A 21,467-nucleotide genomic window follows, 5' to 3' on the forward strand; every position below is an offset into this window, starting at 1 on the left:
GTTGTGAGGATTAAATGAAGTTAAAAATATGAAACAGCTATGTAACTCTAAAGATATATGTAGATACTATACAGTTATTAATGTAGTAACATATAAAGAAAGTACTCCTATAGAGTAAGAAATCTGTTGAATTAGGTGTCTCAGGACCTGGCCAACCCTAAAATGATTCTAGGAATGCAGCTCAAAAAATGAACTTACAATCAGCTTCTTCATTTTGGTTATTAAAACAATACAAGCTACATTGACTTGTATTTATAACTTAAAAGAGATTGCTTTTCCTTTGTTCATAAAAGTTGAATTTTTCTGTACAAGATTAGTGGCTACATAGAATTGAGATTACTTCCTGTTGCAAATCTTCCAAATCTCTCTGTGTATTTGATTTGGAATCACAAATAAGCAAAACAATTCCTTTTTGAAAGTGCTTTTGAAGTACTTAACAACTAAGAATAATGTCCAGATTCATACATGGCTGTTAAAATCATTTTATGTTCAAGTCACATGAGAGAAAAAGATTCAAAGTTTTCCTTTGTAGAGTGATTTCCCCCCTTTGGAAAGATTTCTATCCACAGTAAAATTGCAATGAACTTCAAACTTGCCAAGAATTGGAAAAGTCCTTTTGCCACAAGCTCTTTTTAAATTGAAATTATTAGTAGGTTCCCAGTTTGAGGAAAATAGTACTTCACATAGGAAAGCCTGACTCCAGTTAAATTAAGACAAATGAGTCAAAATATTGAAAAGTCACAGAAACTCTCAGTTAGCTGTATTAATAAGAAAATGAAATTTCTAAGCCCCCATTATAGCGGGGGCTATAAATTTTATCAACAAGTTTGGAAAAAGAAATTACTCAACATACCTATTAAATATATAACTAAAAATAAATATTCAAAATTCACCTTTTCATTCTTACATTATCACATTTTCAAAAGAACAGAGATTTGCTATTCTTAATGGCATATGAATTTGTAAGTATATCAAATGATGACTATTATAATTACTACGCCTTCGTTTACACTTTGGAAACAGCATAAACTTTGAAGTCTTATACCTGAATACAACCACTGTTCTGTTACTTACTAGGTATATGGTCTGGAAAATAATGCCTTCTAGATTTCAAAAAGGATTAATTGGAATGAGGGATATAAAATACCTAGTATAACACTTGACACTTAGAAGGTACGCAATAAATCCCAACCTCATTACTTCAGCCAAAACAGTTCAAATTTTAGTTCAGACTAATACAAACATCCCATTTTCATTCTAATGAAAAATGCTGCTCATTCCCTTAAAGCCTTTGCTTAATGTCACCTTCTCAAAGAGACCTGTACTGATCATTCCCTTTAAAACCAAAACACACACAAAGGAACACACTCTTCTTACCCTCCTCCCCAACTTTATTTCCTGCCATAGCACTGATAACCTTCTAATATACCATATAATTCACTTGTTTGTTTTGTTTATTATCTGCCTCTCCCAACTAAAAGGTAAGCTCCATGAACAAAACCTTAGTTTGCCAACTGATGGCCTGCTCTGGCCCTCTTCATCACACCGGGTGAGGAATAAGTCCACAGGGACTTGGATATGCCCACTAGGAGACTATGACTCCTACTTTTAGATCCTGTTCCAAGAACCTGGCACCCCAGAATTCCCTGCTTAAACTGCCTAGGCACTGGGCCAGCACTGGCCTCTTCCTTTAGGAAGGGCTGACTGTTTATGACAAGGGTGACAGGGAGCGGGATGTATACATTTCTGGGTGGAGTGTGTCTAACAGTATGGAACAGAACTAGCATTAAAAGGATTGCGGGGGTAGACCAGGGGTTTCCATTTATGTTCTTTCACCCTAGTCCCACAAATATTGGGGGACAACTTGCTCATCAGGGCAGGGGTTTTTGTCTGTTTTGCTTGCTGATATATTTACAGTGCCTAGGACAGAGCCCGGTATCCAGTAGGCATTTAATACATGTTTGCTGAGTGCATTAATTAAGTAAAATTATAACACACTCTAACAGGTGTATGCGAGCAGAAGGTATGAGGGAACAGAAACCAAGAGTAAGCAAAAGCTTGGAGGTAGAAAAAGATGTACGGAGAGTAAAGAAACCACAGCACACAGAAATGAGAGAAGTAGACTGGTAAAGAACAGTTAAAGCACCCTAAGGGCAAAAGCTCTGATATATCAATAGAAAAACATGTACAGAGTAAACTCTACTCTGTTCAATAGAGTAAGAAAACCATTTGGTACAGAAACAAGAGAGAGGTATACACACAAAGTTACATCACATTTAAGTACAGAGAACCATGCAGCTGAAGTCCTTAAGCCCCATTATATCCACCATTACTTTCAAGTTCTTAAATATTCCACCTTTCTTAGGTTCTCATGCACATATCCTTACAATAAGCCCCACAAAAAGTACAAAAGCCACACCTTCCTTAACCTTACCCCACATTATTTATTCACTTATTTTGTTCACTATGGAATGCACAGCCTCTTTATACTAGCTAAGACAATCTAATACTTTTTCATCAGTTGTTTGCTCCACCTGCAATGCTCTCTTCCATCCTCTCTCCCTATTTAAATCCTATTTATTCTAATCTCTCATGGTCAGAGCACCATTTCCTCTACTTATGGGTTTTCAGTTATTGCATTTGTGTGTATCTTTAATCCACTAGAAATGCAACTGTTTAATATGCTGGCCATGTGTAGCTAATTAATTAAAATTAAATAGAATTAAAAATCGAGTTCCCCGGTTGCAGTACCACATTTCAAGTGCTCAATAGTCACACGTGGCTAGCACCTACAGTACTGGATAGCACAAATTACAGAACATTTCCACAGAAGTTCTACTGGAGAACACTGCTCTGGAAAGAAGCTTTACAATCTATGTCCTGTGTGTGTGTGTGGCACATACATGAAAGGCAGATGGATTTTCAAAGGACTCAGGGACATTTTTTAGCTTGCTAGGTCCATAATATTGGAACCCATATGCAACTGTGCATTATTAAAGGAAACCACACATCTGTTCCTCACATCTTCTAACTACTACCTGATGTGAAAGGACCAATTAAGCTTTGGAAAATATTACAATCATTATATCTTCAAATACTATTTCAATCCTATTTTCTCCTCTCGTTCTGAGGATCCAGTTAGGCATATGTTAAGACATTTTCTGTGTCCTACTCTTCTCTTCTGCTTTTTTATTCTTTATTTTCTCTTTGCTTTAGTTTGGACTTTTTTCTAATGACCTATTTTCATGTCCACTATGCTACCTAATGCTATGTCTGGTCTACTATTAAATTCACCTAGGGACTTCCCTGATGGTCCAGTGGTTAAGACTTCGCCTTTGAAGGCACGGAGTGCGGGTTCAACTCCTGGTTGGGAAGCTAAGATCCCACATGCCTCGGGGCCAAAAAAAAAAAAAAAAAAACCCATAATAAAGAAGCAATATTGTAACAAATTCAATAAAGACTTTAAAAATGGTCCACATCAGAAAATCTTTAAAATAAATAAATAAATTCACCTAATGAATTATTAATTTTAGATAATGTTTTTACAGTTCTGCAATGTCCATTTGGTTCTGATTTAAAATTTTTGATTCTTGGGAGTTCCCGGTGGTCTAGTGGTTAGGATTTGGCAATTTAACTGCCATGGCCCAGGTTCAATCCCTGGTCAGGGAACTGAGATCCCGCAAGCTGTGCAGCTTGCCAAAAAATAAAAAAATTGATTCTCTGTTGGAATTTCCCAATTTTTCATCCATTTTGCCCTTTTCCTTTAATTACCTTTTTTTTTGCGGTATGTGGACCTCACTGTTGTGGCCTCTCCCGCCGTGGAGCACAGGCTCTGGACGCGCAGGCCCAGCGGCCACAGCCCACGGGCCCAGCCACTCCGCAGCACGTGGGATCCTCCCGTACCGCGGCACGAACCCACATCCCCTGCATCAGCAGGCGGACTCCCAACCACTGCACCACCAGGGAAGCCCTAATTAACTTTAAATGTTAAAAAAAAAAAAAATTTAATTCCTTCTCAGCTGATTCCAGTAGCTGGGTCATTTGTGAGTCTGTCTCTATTGTTAGTTTTTTCTCTTGATTAAAGGACAAGTCTTCCTGTCTCTTCTCATGTCCAGTATATAAAGGAACTATAGAGGCTCCAGATGAAATCTTCTATCAAGGGTTTCCCTTGTCTCTGTTAGGCAGACACAGAGAGGGGCTGATAACCGCAATGCCAACAGGGACTGACCTGAGTCAAAGCTGGGTTGCAGCTGTCATAACTCATATTTGACTTCTGGTTCTTAACCTCTCCTTCGGGAATGTCCCTCTCAAGCTTTCAACTGAGAGCCTTGTGGATCTCTATCACCTCTGACCTGAAAGTCTGGGGGATTCAGTCTGTCTTTCAAAGGTTTTTACATTGTATTCTTCGGTCTCCCAACCCACTTCATTTCCAAACGTGGCAAATATCTTGAGAAGGCAACAGCCATGCGTTTGAGCCAGGTCACACTCCTCAAGAGGAGCCTTGTCTTCTGTGCTACTGCAAGACTACAGGTGATTTTAGTATACTGGATTGAGGTTCCTTAACCTCCCACTCAGCTCCAAAATTCAGCATAGGTGCCGTAGGTAAAAATAACTGTGCATTCAGGGCTCCAAAGTTTCCAAATTGTTGCCAGCCCCTCAAGACATCAAAATATTTGTTAGTTCCTCTTTCTGTCAGTGAGTTCCTTTACATGGGCCAAGATCAATCCTTGGCTCATACCCAAAATTGGAAAAATAATCCCAGGGAAGAAAACTCTGATAATAGTCTGTTCACCTCAGAAGAACTTTACCCTCTCCAGATTTTTAGTTTATTTAAACTGTTTTGCTTACATAGCTTTCTTATGTCTTTTAAAATATTTTCCCCAACTTATGTGCCTTTTATTTTGTTATTGTAGCAGAAATGGTATTTTGCCATGATCTACTACATCCTAGTTAGAAACAGAAGCCTCCAAGCCTGTGAGTGGTTTCTTGATTCTGTTTCCTCCTTATTTGACAGCATTTTACTTGCTCCTCAGTTACATTTTGAAGGCTGCATATTTTCTGTTATCCCCCATTTTTCTGTAGCCTGAAGAACGGTGGAGGCAAAAGTAACATTCAGTTGAGGAGATAGGCAATCTGAAAAAATTTCTGGGTTGGTTCCTCACTTTCTTCTAAGAATTTATTATGTATTATATGTACCATAAAAAGTCCCTCTATTTAGAGGCTGTATTTCATTCAAATGCAAGGGGATCATTTGGATAATTTCCACAATTCAGTATGCAGCACTAGAGCCTTCACTGTGTCAATGTGTAAATCCCAGAGTTCATTTTCCACATTACTATGTAGTTGCCACTTCTGCTATTTCTCTAAAAAGAAAAAAAAAAAGAACACACAGTTGGCTTCTCAGTTTTGGAAATATTTTAGTGATAATTCTCAGGACTTTGTCAACTCACTAGCACACTATGTGGAGACTGGGGCTAGATTAAGTTGCTAAATCATGTCGTGCCTTTTCCCTCTGAAATCTTTCCTTTCTTGGCCATCGTTTCTGAAGTTTATTGTATCCAATTAAATTATTTTCTGTTGTTTGCTCTTGGTGAATATTTTTGCTAGTTATTGCTATTTTGTACTCATTTTAAGTATTAGGGGAAGGAAATTCTAATTGAACTCAATACACCATTTTATTTGGATATACTCAGTTTTGGAATACCCTAAAGGTTAAACATGGATGTCTAATTTTCCAACACCATGAGCATTGTACTGCCTGGCTGCTTATAATAGGTACCAGAGTTAGAGCCAGTCTATTTTTTCCAACTACCTATGTCCTAATTTTCACTGTCCCAACTAGGTCAACTTTTAAAGATCTAGCATTTTTCTGATCCACTGACTTAAGTTATTAAGTTAGTTAACGGTGATGATTATTCGGACATACACATAATACGGAGGAAAACACTAGACTCAGAATAAGGAAAAAGATATGTATATACAACTTTTCAGTTGTGTCTGAAAAGCAAAATATGGCTAAATCAAGCTGAAAGGAATAAAACTAATTAATTTACAGAGACCTAAGAAGGTAAATGTCTCCTGGAAAGATCTTATAATAAAAAGGTATGACGGTACTTGTATAAATCGCTTGGAAACTGGGGTAAGAATGGGAAGAAAGCATTCTCTAAAGGCTCCTACCAAATCCATGAAGGTTCAGGAAGAACCTTCTAATTTCCTTCCCAGGGGAATTTATTTGACCATCACAGACAATTTTCCAAATAAGCTACAGTAGAAAATAAAACTTGAGCATTTCAAATGAGTTAATGAACACTTTCCAAAGTGGTTTCATAGGATTTGGGGATCAGGAGTGCCTATTTCTATTTATGAACAAGGAAATGAAAATCCAAGAAAAGTTAATTTGCCCCAAATAATAATGACATGGATATTTCACAATCAAGTATGATCTACAACATCAAAATTCTAAGTTCTCTAACAGTATCTACCTTTGTCTTTCCAAGACAGTTTTTCAAGTGTAGATCGTATATCCTTTCCATGATAAAAAAGAGAATTAAATGCCAAAAGAGAAAAAGTAACAGGATAATAAGGTAAAAAGCTGTTAAACTACTTTTCCATAGTTACTTAGTAGTAAATATTAGCAGCATTTTTTGTTATTCCAGCAAGTACTCGATCTGGCCATGGTTCAGCTGTATACCTGGCTAAACCAATTATTTTCACACTTTGCTTTCATAAAGAGTACTGTACTATAAAATATAACCATAAACACCAATTCCTTCCTTTCTCTATTGCCATTTAGTTTCAGAGCTACGTGGAGTAAGCCAGCTCCACTATTAAGTAACAGAAGCAATGTAATTATAGTCTTATTAGTATTTATCCATGGTTTTGCACAATGGCATAAAATATTTCCTGGTAGTTATGATATCTTGGATAAGGTGATTTCTCAAGGATTTTGATCTCCTCATCTATAAATGAGACTGGATCAGATACTGTCTCTTCTACCTCCCAAAACTTTACAAATTGGTTCATAAATTTTACAGTAATTAGTTGACTCTTACCAATTTCTAAAAACACCTTCTCATTATTCAGACAGATCTTTTCATTTTGATTTACTTAGTTTAACAAAATATCCCAATGATCTTTATTTTTATTTTTTTACTTTTTACTTGAATTTATTACATATAGAAGATTGCATAGGAAGATAACTTTTATCGTTAATCTATTAGGTTCCAGACAATTTTCTAAGTAGTTTACAGATATCTACTTCACTGTTTAATGGTATTACTTGAATTTTTTTTAACATCTTTATTGGAGTATAATTGCTTTACAATGTTGTGTTAGTTTCTGCTGTATAACAAAGTGAATCAGCTATATGTATACATATATCCCCATATCCCCTTCCTCTTGCAACTCCCAGTGATTTTTAAATGAAAATATTAAAGTTTGTCAGTAGCCATAGCAGGGAAAAATTAAAGAATCTGTTACATTTCCGTTTCTAATCAAGTCCAAAGGATAGGTGTTTTTTTCAAAAATCTTACACCTCGACTACAAGTACTTAGGTTAATATAACAAAGAATTGACAAGTTTTTTCACAGAAAAATTATATAAAAATCAATGATGTATTCCATAGATGTTAACTACTAACAGCTACTAATAACCAATAGGAAGATAAGACTTATTAATCTAAATAAACTAAATGGATTTGGGGTATGTAGAAGAAACAGATAACTAAAGGCTTTGCTAATTGGGACTAACTTTCCAAATGGGAATATAAAGAACAAATTAGAGTTCTCAAAGTTATATCAAAAGATGAATAATTATTTGATAATTTAAGGATAACTGTAAATTTTACATGAAAATTTTGTTGAACAAATGAATTCCCAACCATAGAACAGTGTCTGGCACATAGCAGATACCCAAAAATGTATGCTGAATAAATCAATGAGTTAAAAACAAGCTTCTTTTTTGAAAAATAAGACCAAGAAAAATTTAAGTGCCTAAAAACATGTTACTGACTACTTATAGGCACAAATGTTTCAAATGAGAACTGGGATACTCAGTTCAAACCAAGTGAAAATATAAAGAATAGCTCTAGTCAATGAACAATGTGAAATGTTCTCCTTATCTCAATCCAAAATCAATTATATTCTGCCATTATGTCTTCAGATGGGAACAAAACTGAAATTATATAGACTCTCAAGATTCAGTTTAAGATATTAGAAATGTAAATGAGAAAACCATCTCCTCTTTATTTTCCCCCTCATTCACTGAACACATATTTATTGAACACTTACCATAGCAGGTGCTTATTCCTTTCCTTCTTTTAGGTCCAAGTATTGAATAAACCAGAGACAGATTAGCCAAGCTTGTATTAAAAGGAAAGTTTCTGTGTGTCAACTGTCATAACTTATTTTCCATTTAATCCCTATTGTTCCATGTATAATGTATGTTTATAATACCCAGCTCAGCTTTATATATTTATTCTTCTGAAAGTAAACCAATTTTTATCATTTTCATGACAGTATATTAAATTGTACCTTAACTGTTTTCTCTTGCACTGACATATGGATACGTTCCCTTAGGGGTTTCATCGATGAATTATTCACTTGTGTGGGAGATCTAGTCCAAAAAAAGCAAAAATTTATAAACCAAAGTAGCTTTTAAACTAGTTTACACCTCTCCACTATCCAAAAGCAGTTAGAGAATGAAAGTTTATTCTGAACAACTGAACCTAGTTGTTTACAATACTATTTAAAAGTGTCCATATTCCTATTCTGAGAGTTCTAAATACTAATAATTTGCTTAATTAATTAATTCAGCCACTAAATATTTGAGCTTCTACTATATGTAAGGCACTGTATAAGATGTTGTGAAGAATAGAAAGTTCATTCATTCACTGGCTCTGAATTCAGGCATCTTGATCTAAGTAAGGGAAATAAGATATCCACATAACTAAAATTCAAAATAAAAAAGGACAGATGCCATGGCAGGGAAATTCAAAAGAGAAAAGCATAGTTTAGAAATAGGAGGGTCAGAGAAGACATGATAGAGAAGGAGATACTGGCAATTTGGAGCCAAACATGGATTCCTCAGTAAATTCCTTTTTAGCTTAATAGAGCCAGAGTCATAACCCCTTTGTGTCAAAAGACCATTACATAAGAATAAAGGGGGCTCCCCTGGTGGCACAGTGGTTAAGAAGCCGCCTACCAATGCAGGTGACACGGGTTCGAGCCCTGGTCCAGGAAGATCCCACATGCCGGGGAACAGCTAAGCCGGTGTGCCACAACTACTGAGCCTGCACTCTAGAGCCTGCGAGCCACAACTACTGAGCCTGCGTGCCACAACTACTGAAGCCCGTGTGCCTGGAGCCCATGCTCTGAAACAAGAGAAGCCATCGCAATGAGAAGCCCATGCACCGCAACAAAGAGTAGCCCCCGCTTGTCACAACTAGAGAAAGCCCGTGCGCAGCAACGAAAACCCAATGCAGCCAAAAATAAATAAATTAAATAAATAAATTTATTTTTTATAGAAAGAATAAAGGATAATCTATTCTAAGAAAGACTAGTTTATAACCCTACATTGACTTACATTCATATACATTGTCCTTAATTTTATCATTTCGATGCAGACCCTTAAAAATATACTTTACCATGGACTGGTACTTGTCTGCACAATGACAATTGAAAATGCTAAGGTAACTATAAACGCGTTTGGCCACATAATTGAGTATAGAAAAATACCTCTTTAAAATGTATGTAGGGATTAATTTTATTTAGAAAATCCAACAAACACAAAATAACTTTCTCTAAGAAAATGACAGAATTCAATCTAAGAGAAAATCTAAATCATTTATATTTCTACCTAAAAGCAAACTTTGTTAAACAGAAGTAAGTTGACAGGAGGAAAAAAACAAAGGTTCATTTTCTTTATACTCTTTTCTGGGATTCCAACACAGGGTATAAGTAAATCATTGATAAAATAAATTTTCATTGCAAAGGAATTAGAAGTCAACACTGAATGATAGAGCATTATAAAGTTTCTCTTTAAAGAGAAAAGATAGTGAAGCACAGGAGAGAGAGAGAAAGTAAAGCAATCATAGATAGATATGAACAATTTTAGACTAAAATCAGATTTCTAGAAAGTGGCTCAAGCAGAAAATAGAAAAGATCAAACAGGACAATTTTTTAAAAATCCTCCACAATGTAATAATACAATTTTAAACCGTTATTCTAAAATTTTAAATGTTTCTATAAATGAATGTTCATTAATTAAAAATATCACCAACTCAGTGTTTGACCGAATTGTTGTTAAAACTGGTGAGTATCAATGTCTTGCACAGAATACCAACAGTAATTTAGTATTTTCTTCATAATGCGATGAAGAACAAGTAAATGTCAATTCCAGTGTAAGTCTGGTGTATACCGACTCTCCTATTCTCAAGCAAAATAGCACAATCTTTGGAGCAGAGACCTCAGGTTCTGGAGAAAGACACCTTTGCTGCTTGCCAACTTAGACAAATTGCTTGCTATCTCTCTCAAGTCTCTAATTCTTCACTTATAAATTGGGGAGACTACTAAAAGAGACTGCTGTGAGGGCTGATATAAGTGAAAGCATTTAGCAAAGTTTTTGACACAAATATCTATGCAAATATTTCCACAGCAAAAAACAAGAACACAAAAACAAAAAACACCACTCATACTCTCACAAAATACTACTTTTATATATAACTCCCTCACATTCAAATGTTCAATCTCCCTTTAACTAACTTTTATTTTTTCTCTTCATACTTTTCTGTAGTTCCCAAGTTTCCTAACCATAGCATGTATTTCTTTTATAACAAATGAGGTGATTTTTTCAAAAATTTCCTTTATAGACTTAAGTTAATATTCACATACATATAACTTCCACATTACTTACCTAAAAAGTGTAAGAATAGAAGTTCCATTATGAAGAATTGTGTTTTCATCGTCATATAAAAGCTCTGCTTTGTTTTTGGTAGGAGCACTGGCTGCTTCTTCATCCAAAAGAACCAGTAAAGTTTTCACAGTATCTCTGCCACAGTATGCAGTGCCATGGTTTATGGCATGAGATTTTGGCTAGAACAGGAAACAATTTCAAATAAATGTAACAATCACCCCAGCTGGGTCAATCAGCCACTCTTTTCCATTTCATGTGCTATTGTTCTTCCTCTTCTATTAAGCTATAAAAAAATCAGCCACGAGAAGTGGCTCTACGGCATGTGAATATTTATCCCTCAAGCCATAATAAAATCAATCTTATGAACTTCCAGAAGCACAAAAAATATAGAAAATAGTATTATCAAAGGAAGACATTAGATTTTGGTCAAAATAACATTAGTCTTTATAAGTCAGAAAGTTTAGCTACAATCTATGTGATCTCAGCCTCGTGACTTAACTTCTTTGTATACTGATATTTTTTCTCTCTTATACCAGAAGTGAGATTCTGGTGATCTGAATACCAACCCCACAGATGGCTGTACAGATCTACTCAAATGCAAAAATAAAAAAACTAGCTGACCTTCATTCATTCAGTAATCACCCATAAGCACATACTAAGTCCCAAGAATTGCATTTGAAGCTAAGGCTACAAAGGTAAAAACTAGTGTCTCAAGGAACCCGTAGGCTCTTTTATAAAATAAATAAGTAACCAATAATGGCATTACAGAGTGCTAAGTGTTATTTCCTTTTCTTAAATATATTTATTTATTTATTTATTTATTTATTTATTTATTTATTTTTGGCTGCATTGGGTGTTCGTTGCTGTGTGCGGGCTTTCTCTAGTTACAGCGAGTGGGGGCTACTCTTCGTTGGAGTGTGCGGGCTTCTCTTGTTGTGGAGCACCGGCTCTAGGCGTGCCGGCTTCAGTAGTTGTGGCACATAGGCTTAGTTGCTGCGCGGCATGTGGGATCTTTGCAGACCAGGGATCGAACTCGTGTCCCCTGCATTGGCAGGCGGATTCTTAACCATTGCGCCACCAGGGAAGTCCCCTAAGTGCTATTTCGAAGAGAATGTATAAATTGTGCAGTGGGAGCACACCCAAAGGTCATGATCAATTTACCCTGGGATCAAGGATGGCTTCATAGAGGAGACACAAAAGGGTAAGAGAGAACATGGTATTTTCAGAGACTACATGGCATGAAATGGCTGAAGATCAGGGTAACAGACAGGGAGTCATGTGAGATGAGCCTGGGAAAGCACTGTATATCAGACAAAGAAGTTATAAGTCAATCTGTTACAAGGTTAAAATCTCTTCCTTTATTAAGCAAGGAAATAAAATGATACTATTTACATTTTAGAAAAATGACAGCAATGATGGAAATGTGTAAAATATTTATATTCCAGGGTAAGACTGTTATTAAATCTGGAGACAGGACCACAAATTAAGAGACTGGAATAGTCCAGCTCAGAAATGAAGAAGGTAGTAGCAGTGAACTAAAATAGTAGCTGTGGAGATAAAGAAAAAGCAGATTAAAAGGGAAAAGCTGGAAAAACTTAGTAACTAGATAGAAGAATAGGGGAAATATATGATAAGATAATATTACACATAGACACACGTAAGAACAAACTCTGATGGCATTTCTGACCGGGTTCATACCAACTAACCAGTTGTATGTGCTGTATACCTCTGGGAAAGTTGCTTAACCTCACTGTGCTTCAGTTAAATCATTGGTAAAATAGGGATGATGATAGTGCCTAACCCATAGGGTTGTTGGACATTGTGCTTAAATATCAGAGTCGCCCTTTTGAGGACATCTGTTATAGTTGTACCACTTTCCTCAGGTTTCATCAACATGGTCTTGGCCTCCTTTCTCTACTTGGCTGACTCAGGCTACCAAGTGAACTGTAATGTATAGCTACACCAGAATTTTAACAAATTGCCTATCACAATCTAGTGCTTGACATATATTTTTCATTAGTACCAGAGAAGTCCATACTGTTTAATACTAACTTCATTGAGAATTACTGATTCGTATTTTTCAAAGATGTCTAATTTGGTTGAAAACATAAAATTAAGAACCAGGTTGTCTGCATCTTTATTTCTTGTGACAGGAAATGGGAGAGATTGGGCACTCTTAATTATCTGAGCTGTGACAGTTCCTGATTTATACTTATAATAAAACCTCGTTGTCATTTGAGCCAAGCTGTCATAGGAAGTGTTAACACACATGAAATATGTGGGGAAATAACTCAGAATCTCCCCCATGTCCCGCCTTCAAGTTAAACTAAAAACACACATTGTTATAGAAAATAGCTAAAAATAGTGCCCGAGGGCTGCAGAAAAATAAGTGAATCATAAAAATTAAGCAAAAGTCTTTCTTCATACATGGGCTATCACAATTATACCTAATAAAAAGGGAATTTTGTTACCTGAACAATTAAACTGCAACAAATGAATTACTATAACACGTACTCCAAAATTCTGTTCTAGAACTAAAGACATGGTAGTCAATTTCTCCTATAAAACTATAGTTTTAATACCTTATAATGACAGACTATCTATGTAAGAAAAACAAGGAAGAGGTAAATTTTCTGGAATATATAATTAAACAATTACTAAGCATAGGAAAAATTCCTAATGTCTGCAGTAATCTGGCAATGGAGGTAGTAAATAAGAGATCATGGAAATAGAAAAATTCTATAAAAGAAAAATAAACTGCTGAGTAGAAACTATTTCTGCTGTTGTTCTGTGGAGTGCCTAGTACTGGGGTCATAACCAGAGACACCAGACTCTTATTTTATACCTGATTAAATGGGAAAATAATTGTTTTATAAAAATAATTATTGAAAAATATGACAAAACACCTTAATATCCATCAAGAATTATAAATTTCTAGTGCTACAAGGGATACTGAAGATTATCCAATGTGCTTCTTTAACAAACAGAGACAATTTGGCCCATAGAGGTTATGATTTACCCTAGTCGAACATAATCCTGCATAATCTATTGAGAAACTTATATTTTCAACATCTTATAACAGAGTAAACACATTCTTCTGACTTAAGTAGCAATTGTAAACCATTTCTACAGCAAGTAGAAGATATAATGTTTTGTACAGAAGGATAATGAAAAATAAAAACCTCATTACCCGTGCAGGACTGATGTCAGTGGTACTAAGAGCTAAGTCTCCTTGTTGAGAATTGATAATACTTTTAATCCTCAAATCCAAATCTTGAGCAACTTCCTCTATTGCTTTATAAAAAGGATCCCTGCTGTTCTGGCCTTTAATCAGCTGCATCTTTATCACTGAGAGTATCCGACCCCCTGCAATACTGAAAATAGAAATAAGATCATTTTTATAATGGTATGAGAAATGTCAATATGCTTATAAGCTTGAAAATATAATTCTCAGAGTTAATCAACACTTTTCAAAGAATATGGCTTTAATCTTAGAAATCAAACAGTAACATATTTAAGAAAAGGATGAGAACCATTAGAAACAAAATTTTAAAGTTTTTCTAAAAGCAAGTTATTTCAGTAAGGTAAGTTACTTCTTCCTTGATTTAAAAGCTAGATGAAATAATTTAGTTATATACGATATATGATAAAAGATTCAGATGCAGTTATATACATGCAATATACTTAAAATACATACCTTTAGGTACAACGAAGATAACACAAACTACCTCTCATTGAAAACCTAAAATCCTACATAACTTAATCTTTTTTTTAACATCTTTATTGGAGTATAATTGCTTTAAAATGGTGTGTTAGTTTCTGCTTTATAACAAAGTGAATCAGCTATACATATACATATATCCCCATATCTCTTCCCTCTTGCATCTCCCACCCTCCCTATCCCACCCTTCTAGGTGGTCACAAAGCACCGAGCTCATCTCCCCGTGCTATGCGGCTGCTTCCCACTAGCTATCGATTTTACATTTGGTAGTGTGTATATGTCCATGCCACTCTCTCACTTTGTCCCAGCTTACCCTTCCCCCTCCCCGTGTCCTCAAGTCCATTCTCTACGTCTGCGTCTTTATTCCTGTCCTGCCCTAGGTTCTTCAGAACCTTTTTTTTTTTTTTTTAGATTCCATATATATGTGTTAGCATAAGGCATTTTTTTTTCTCTTTCTGACTTACTTCACTCTGTATGACAGACTCTAGGTCCATCCACCTCACTACAAATAGCTCAATTTCGTTTCTTTTTATGGCGGAGTAATATTCCATTGTATATATGTGCCACTTCTTCTTTATCCATTCATCTGTCGATGGACACTTAGGTTGCTTCCATGTCCTGGCTATTGTAAATAGAGCTGCAATGAACACTGTGGTACATGACTCTTTTTGAATTATGGTTTTCTCAGGGTATATGCCCAGTAGTGGGATTGCTGGGTCATATGGTAGCTCTATCTTTAGTTTTTTAAGGAACCTCCATACTGTTCTCCATAGCGGCTGTATCAATTTACATTCCCACCAACAGTGCAAGAGGGTTCCCTTTTCTCCACACCTTCTCCAGCATTTATTGTTTGTAGATTTTTTGATGATGGACATTCTGACTGGTGTGAGGTGATACCTCATTGTAGATTTGATTTGCATTTCTCTAATGAGTAGTGATGTGGAGCATCCTTTCATGTGTTTCTTGGAAATCTGTATGTCTTCTTTGGAGAAATGTCTATTTAGGTCTTCTGCCCATTTCTGGATTGCATTGTTTGTTTTTTTGATATTGAGCTGCATGAGCTGCTTGTAAATTTTGGAGATTAATCCTTTGTCAGTTGCTTCATTTGCCAATATTTTCTCCCATTCTGAGGGTTGTCTTTTCATCTTGTTTATGGTTTCCTTTGCTGTGCAAAAGCTTTTAAGTTTCATTAGGTCCCATTTGTTTATTTTTGTTTTTATTTCCATTCCTCTAGGAGGTGGGTCAAAAAGGATCTTGCTGTGATTTATATCATAGAGTGTTCTGTCTATGTTTTCCTCTAAGAGTTTTATAGTGTCTGCCTTACATTTAGGTCTTTAATCCTTTTTGATTTTATTTTTGTGTATGGTGTTAGGGAGTGTTCTAATTTCATTCTTTTACATGTAGCTGTCCAGTTTTCCCAGCACCACTTATTGAAGAGACTGTCTTAGCAATGAATTTGGTAAAGTAGCAGTATACAAAATTAATGCACAGAAATCTCTAGCATTCCTGTACACTAATTATAAGGTTACATAACTTAATCTTTAAACCAATTCAATAAGTATTATTACCCATAAATTACAGATGAAAAAACTGAGTCTCAAAAAGGTTTAATAGCTTGTCCAAGAACACACAGTGTTTGTTCTCGGCTAGGAAGAAGATGGTAAGGAAGGAGACTGACCTTAAATACATGATATTGCACTCTAACATGAGAAGGGTTATTATATGGAAGAGGAAATTAAACTAGTTAATACTAATCTAAAGGAAACCAGAGACTGGACCAATTATGGCCAACAGACAAGTATTGTTGCAAACATGAAATCAATTGTTTCTTTATACTGAGCCTGAACTTCAATGAATTTGGGTTGCAGTTCTGCTCTAGAAGGCTGACCTAAAATCAATGTTACAAGGAGGAAGGATTTTGGTCCATTACAAGGAAGACATTAAAGGTGTCCAACAATAAAAGAGGGCTCTTTTTTGAAGTTAAGAGATCTCCATCCCTAGAGGTATCCCTGGAAAGGCTGCACAGTGTCTAATGAGAAGGTGGTGTGGTCTGGCTATGGAGTCAGACAACCTAAGCACACATCACAGCTCCCTCACTTTCTACCTTGAATATGCTATTTAACCTCTCTGTGACTTTTATAGTAGCATAAAGGAAATTATGAATTATTGCCTTATTGCCAGGCTTTATGTTTTAGGAAAGAAGCTAGGTTCCCTAACGACACTGGAAACATGACCGTTCACATATAAATAGCTTGTCCAAATAGAGAAGGAAAGTTAGAAGAAAACTGCAGAGAGTGCATTACATCAGTATCTTCCAAATTTGCCTGATCATCAGAATCATACTCAGCATTTGTTTAAAATGTCAGCTCCAGTGAGTACACCTCCACCTGGAGGGCAGGCCGGCTCTAAAAGGGAGAAAGAGGCTGAGGGAACCATACCCAGTTCTTATAATCTTACCAGTTATGAGTCGGGGAGAATGAATGAAAGGTAGACAGAGAAATGTAGTGTTTTCTGGAGGAAGTTCCTCCACATAGACACATGAAGCCAGAGAAGAAGGAGGTCCCCTCACTAATAAATGGGTCTAAGATATAGGAGGAGTAATGCAAATACTAACAATGTAACTGGTTAATATCTGAAAGGGAGACTAGTAGATTAGTCTCTCTGATACAAAGAACCCACTCAATGATGTGCTAATTTCAGTGCACTGCTGTCCTTCTTAGGGGTTAGGGGCTCACCTATACGTCATCTGCTGAGCTTGATGTGGATCATGGCCAAACAGCCCTTTGTTAGAGTCTGGCCAGAGCACGTATAAGAAAAAGGGCCTGATTCTTGAAAAGTAAAAAATAGAAAATAAAATAGAATAAAATAAAATAAAATATCAGCTCCAGATCCCATCTTACTGAATCACAATCTCCAGACAAGGATACTAAATAGCTGCATTTCTTTTGAAGATATCACAGGTGATTCTTATGACTAGACAAGCTTGGGAAACATTTCATGAAAAAATTAGCTCCCTGAGAAAGGAACCATATTTTACTAATCATCATACTAACTTGGCACACAGAAGAAATAATTGATATCGCTATTGAATAAATGACCGCTATCACACATAAGAGTGTGAAGTTTTTACTTGTAAGATTAAAAGACATATATTTTACTATTTTTCATATTATTATTATTTGCAGTAGAAATGCACTTAGAGAGTTTCAACTTACACTATGGCAGACTAGTTACTCTAGGGGAACATTCCACTAAGCTTGGTAAGAATCGGGAGAAATCTCCAAGTACCACCCAATTGCTTCCCTAAAAAAGTAACAAAAGCTGGAATGGAAAGTTGAAAGCTGTGAGTGGTAAGCAGGATGAATGGGGGTTTTCCTGAGGACAAAAATCTCTAGTAAATCTCTAGTATCAATATGATCAGGACGCAAACCCTGAGTGGGAGAGAGATTTCCACACTGAGTCTGAACCTTCCAAGGGGGAAGGTAGCTAGTATGGCTTTTATTAGATTTATTCTATGTATTTTATATTTTTGAAGTTTTTTAAAAAAAAACATTTTCTATTTGGTTATGACGTAGAAATACAATTGCTTTTTTTAATTGATCTGTGCCCAGCAACACTGTTAAACTCTACCATTAATTTTAATAATTTGCCTTTAGATTCTTGGAGTTTTCTACATACACAATCATATTATCACTAAATAGAGTTTTATTTCTTCCTTCTCAATTGTTATATCTCATATTCCTTTTTCTTGCCTTACAACACTGAATTGGACATCCAATATTATGCTGAAAAGAAATGAGAACAGGAACTCTTGTCTTGTTCTAAATCTTAAATAATGTGCTAAAACATTTTACCAAGTAGGCTTTCATAGAAACCCTATATCAAGTTAAAGCTCTCATTCTTAGCTCATTTTATGCTGAAAGGGTAGTAGCCCTACAGGTTGGGTATGTCCCAACAGACACCTCACCTTGGGCAGTCCCTGGGCTTTGTCCCCCTCCCTCAGACTTTAGTGACTATAAGAACAGACCCTCCAGATCACCAAATTCAGCAAGTTCTTTCAAAATAAAAGCTGGCTTCCCTTCTTGACTTCCCTCTCTGACTTTCTTCCTTCACCCAGTTTTTGGCCTATTTTCATTACATTCACCTACTCATCAATGCATTTAAGTACTTTATAAATATGTTGTCCAGCAGTATTAATTATTTTCAATGGAAGGGTCAATCAAGGGACCTAGCCTGCTATACATCTGTAATCAGAAGTCTGAACGGACTCTTAAGAATTATTTTATGTAAACAGGCACTCTTTTCCAATTGGCTTTTTCTTAATTTTCAATTAAAAACACAGAAAATAATTGGATGAAATGTAGCCAAAATGAAAACATAGTTAACACCATGTGCTTTTTCTGGGAAGTAATCTCTAATGGAAGAGTTTTGGAAAAGATTCAGAAGGATAATAAAATATGAAAGTGTCACAGTATCAGTTATAAGAACAAAAAAGAAAAAAAAAAAGCTTTCAGTACTATTAAAGGTAAAAGTCACCTTTGCCCTCTTTTCCCATTCCTTCTACAAGAACAAATTTTCTAAATTTTAAAGATGATATAATCCCCTGAATGAACTGTATTTAGGAAAAATTCATAAGATTTGTATTTCAGTTGCTTGCCAAGCTCAGCATTTTGACCCTTAGCAAAATACCACAAACACCAGTGCTATGACTAGTCTATTGCTATATGTTCACTATAAGAGCCAACATTAGCTCTTCAAATACCTGCTCAGCAACATAGCATAATTCAAATTCTTGCCTCTAGAGCCTAGAAACTCCTGAAGTTTTAATCCAAATGATGCCAGGACATTTGTCATAGGCACTGGGGATACAAAATGAATAAAAGATTTCTTTTTAAGAGGTAACGATTGATCAGTTGATACAATGAGATAACAAAGGTATAGAGGGGATTTAAGTGGGGAGGTAAGAGAAGAAGGAGGTCTTCAGGAAAGCATCTCAGAAGATATGACTACTCTGGATAAACATTAATAGAAGAATTTAGGTGAGAAAGAGGTTAACCGAAGTTCCTGACTGCTAAATGCAGCACATTAAAGCTCTGGGGCAGACACAGAAAAATGAAGCTAGTGAGGAAAAACACAATTAAATCCCCAAGACTGAATCAAAACACAGTGACTGAAAGAGAACAATAAGCAATAATACAAATAATGGGTAATATTTTAATGAATTATTGACTATCTTTACTATATAGAATGACTTGTCTTTTCCCTACCACCTTTAAGAATTTGATAACTATTTGCTAAATAAATTGTATCTTTAAAAATTAAATGTGATTAAAGGTACTACATGAAATGTATCAAAAATGATTCTGAAATATTTTAAAATGAGAAATGTAACACTAGGATTCTGGACTGGATAATTTCAGCTAGATTTAACATTCTATAAATGCATAATATTTAGTCGAATAAATATAATGCAGGTGTGTACTAAAAAGTTGTTATGTAATAAAATTGAAACACAGAATTTTAAACATTTGAACAACAGGGTGCTAACTAATTTATGTAACCTGAAACTCCTAATTTAAGATGTTTTTCAGGTGAAAGTACAGTATGTATTTTATGGTGGCACCTACTGGCAAAGTGTAGAAATGCAGCCATACTATAGCTAAGATGGTCTAATGAAAAGCTGGCAGCAGAGAGGTAAGTGTGATTTGGATTCCTCCCCTGTCTGTCTATTCCCCACCATTCCTTGGACTCAAAGATTATTGTGATTCCCTACCACCACCACCACCCTATTATAAGACAATTAGTACAAACTTACACTCAGCTACAAGGGTTAAATACATTTTTATCTCTGAGTTTTAAGGTTGAGGGATAGAGGCCAGGGTGAGATACAATCAGGAGGTAGAGAGTATAGAATTTGTACACCATACTGAGGTTTCTGGATTTTTATCCTCTACCTAATATGGAATCATTGAAGGGTTTTAATTATGGCGGTAACATCTGCTGTTTTGAAAAGACCACTGACAGCAGTGAGAACAACAGGATGGGGCAACTCAAGACTGGAGGCAGAATGAACAACTTGGAGATAAGTAAAAAAAGTCCAGGCAAGAAAGGATGAAAGTCTGAAAACAGACTTTCCATAAAAAATGGAAATAAGATAGTAGCTACAGGAATAGAGATAACGAATATCAAAAATGTTAAGTAAGAAGAATTGATGGATCTTAGTGAATGAAGGGACAGAGAAAGGGAGAATGGACTTGAGGACATGGAGAGGGGGAAGGGTAAGCTGGGACGAAGTGAGAGAGTGGCATGGACATATATACACTACCAAATGTAAAATAGATAGCTAGTAGGAAGCAGTCGCATAGCACAGGGAGATCAGTTCAGTGCTTTGTGACCACCTAGAGGGCTGGGATATGGAGGATGGGAGGGAGGTTCAAGAGGGAGGGGATATGGGGATATAGGTATGCATATGGCTGATTCATTTTGTTGTACAACAGAAACTAACACAGTACTGTGAAGCAATTATACTCCAATAAAGATGTACTAAAATAATAAAAACATATGTTTCAAATTTCTGCTTGGGCAGCTGGAGGCAGAAAGGCTTCATCAAGCTGGGTACTTTGGGAAGAGGTACCCATCAAGCAGGTACGCAGGGAAAGATGAAAATTTAGCTTGGGAGATGCTAAGTTTGAGTTTCATTTGACATAACAACCTATAGGTACATAAAGATATATTTTGGAAGCTCAGGAAAGAGTTTGGATTTCACTGAAATATGGATTTAGAATTTGCATATATGCAGTCAGAGAGCTAAGTAGAAAATAAGAAAACAAAATCT

The 21,467-nt window shown here is 35.8% G+C and overlaps 1 protein-coding gene across 1 annotated transcript in view; it reads right to left on the bottom strand.

Annotated features, from left to right (window-relative positions):
* Positions 1 to 21,467, bottom strand: part of PARPBP (PARP1 binding protein) — an 82,742-nt gene that overhangs the window by 4,228 nt on the left and 57,047 nt on the right. The window contains exons 7-9 of the mRNA XM_030856240.2: positions 14,102 to 14,285; positions 10,912 to 11,090; positions 8,532 to 8,613 (exon numbers count right to left, since the gene is read on the bottom strand). Coding sequence (XP_030712100.1) covers positions 8,532 to 8,613; positions 10,912 to 11,090; positions 14,102 to 14,285 — 445 coding nt within the window. The remainder of the gene's footprint in view (positions 1 to 8,531; positions 8,614 to 10,911; positions 11,091 to 14,101; positions 14,286 to 21,467) is intronic.

This window comes from Globicephala melas, chromosome 10 (assembly GCF_963455315.2).
Source record: "Globicephala melas chromosome 10, mGloMel1.2, whole genome shotgun sequence".
Lineage (NCBI taxonomy): Eukaryota > Metazoa > Chordata > Mammalia > Artiodactyla > Delphinidae > Globicephala > Globicephala melas.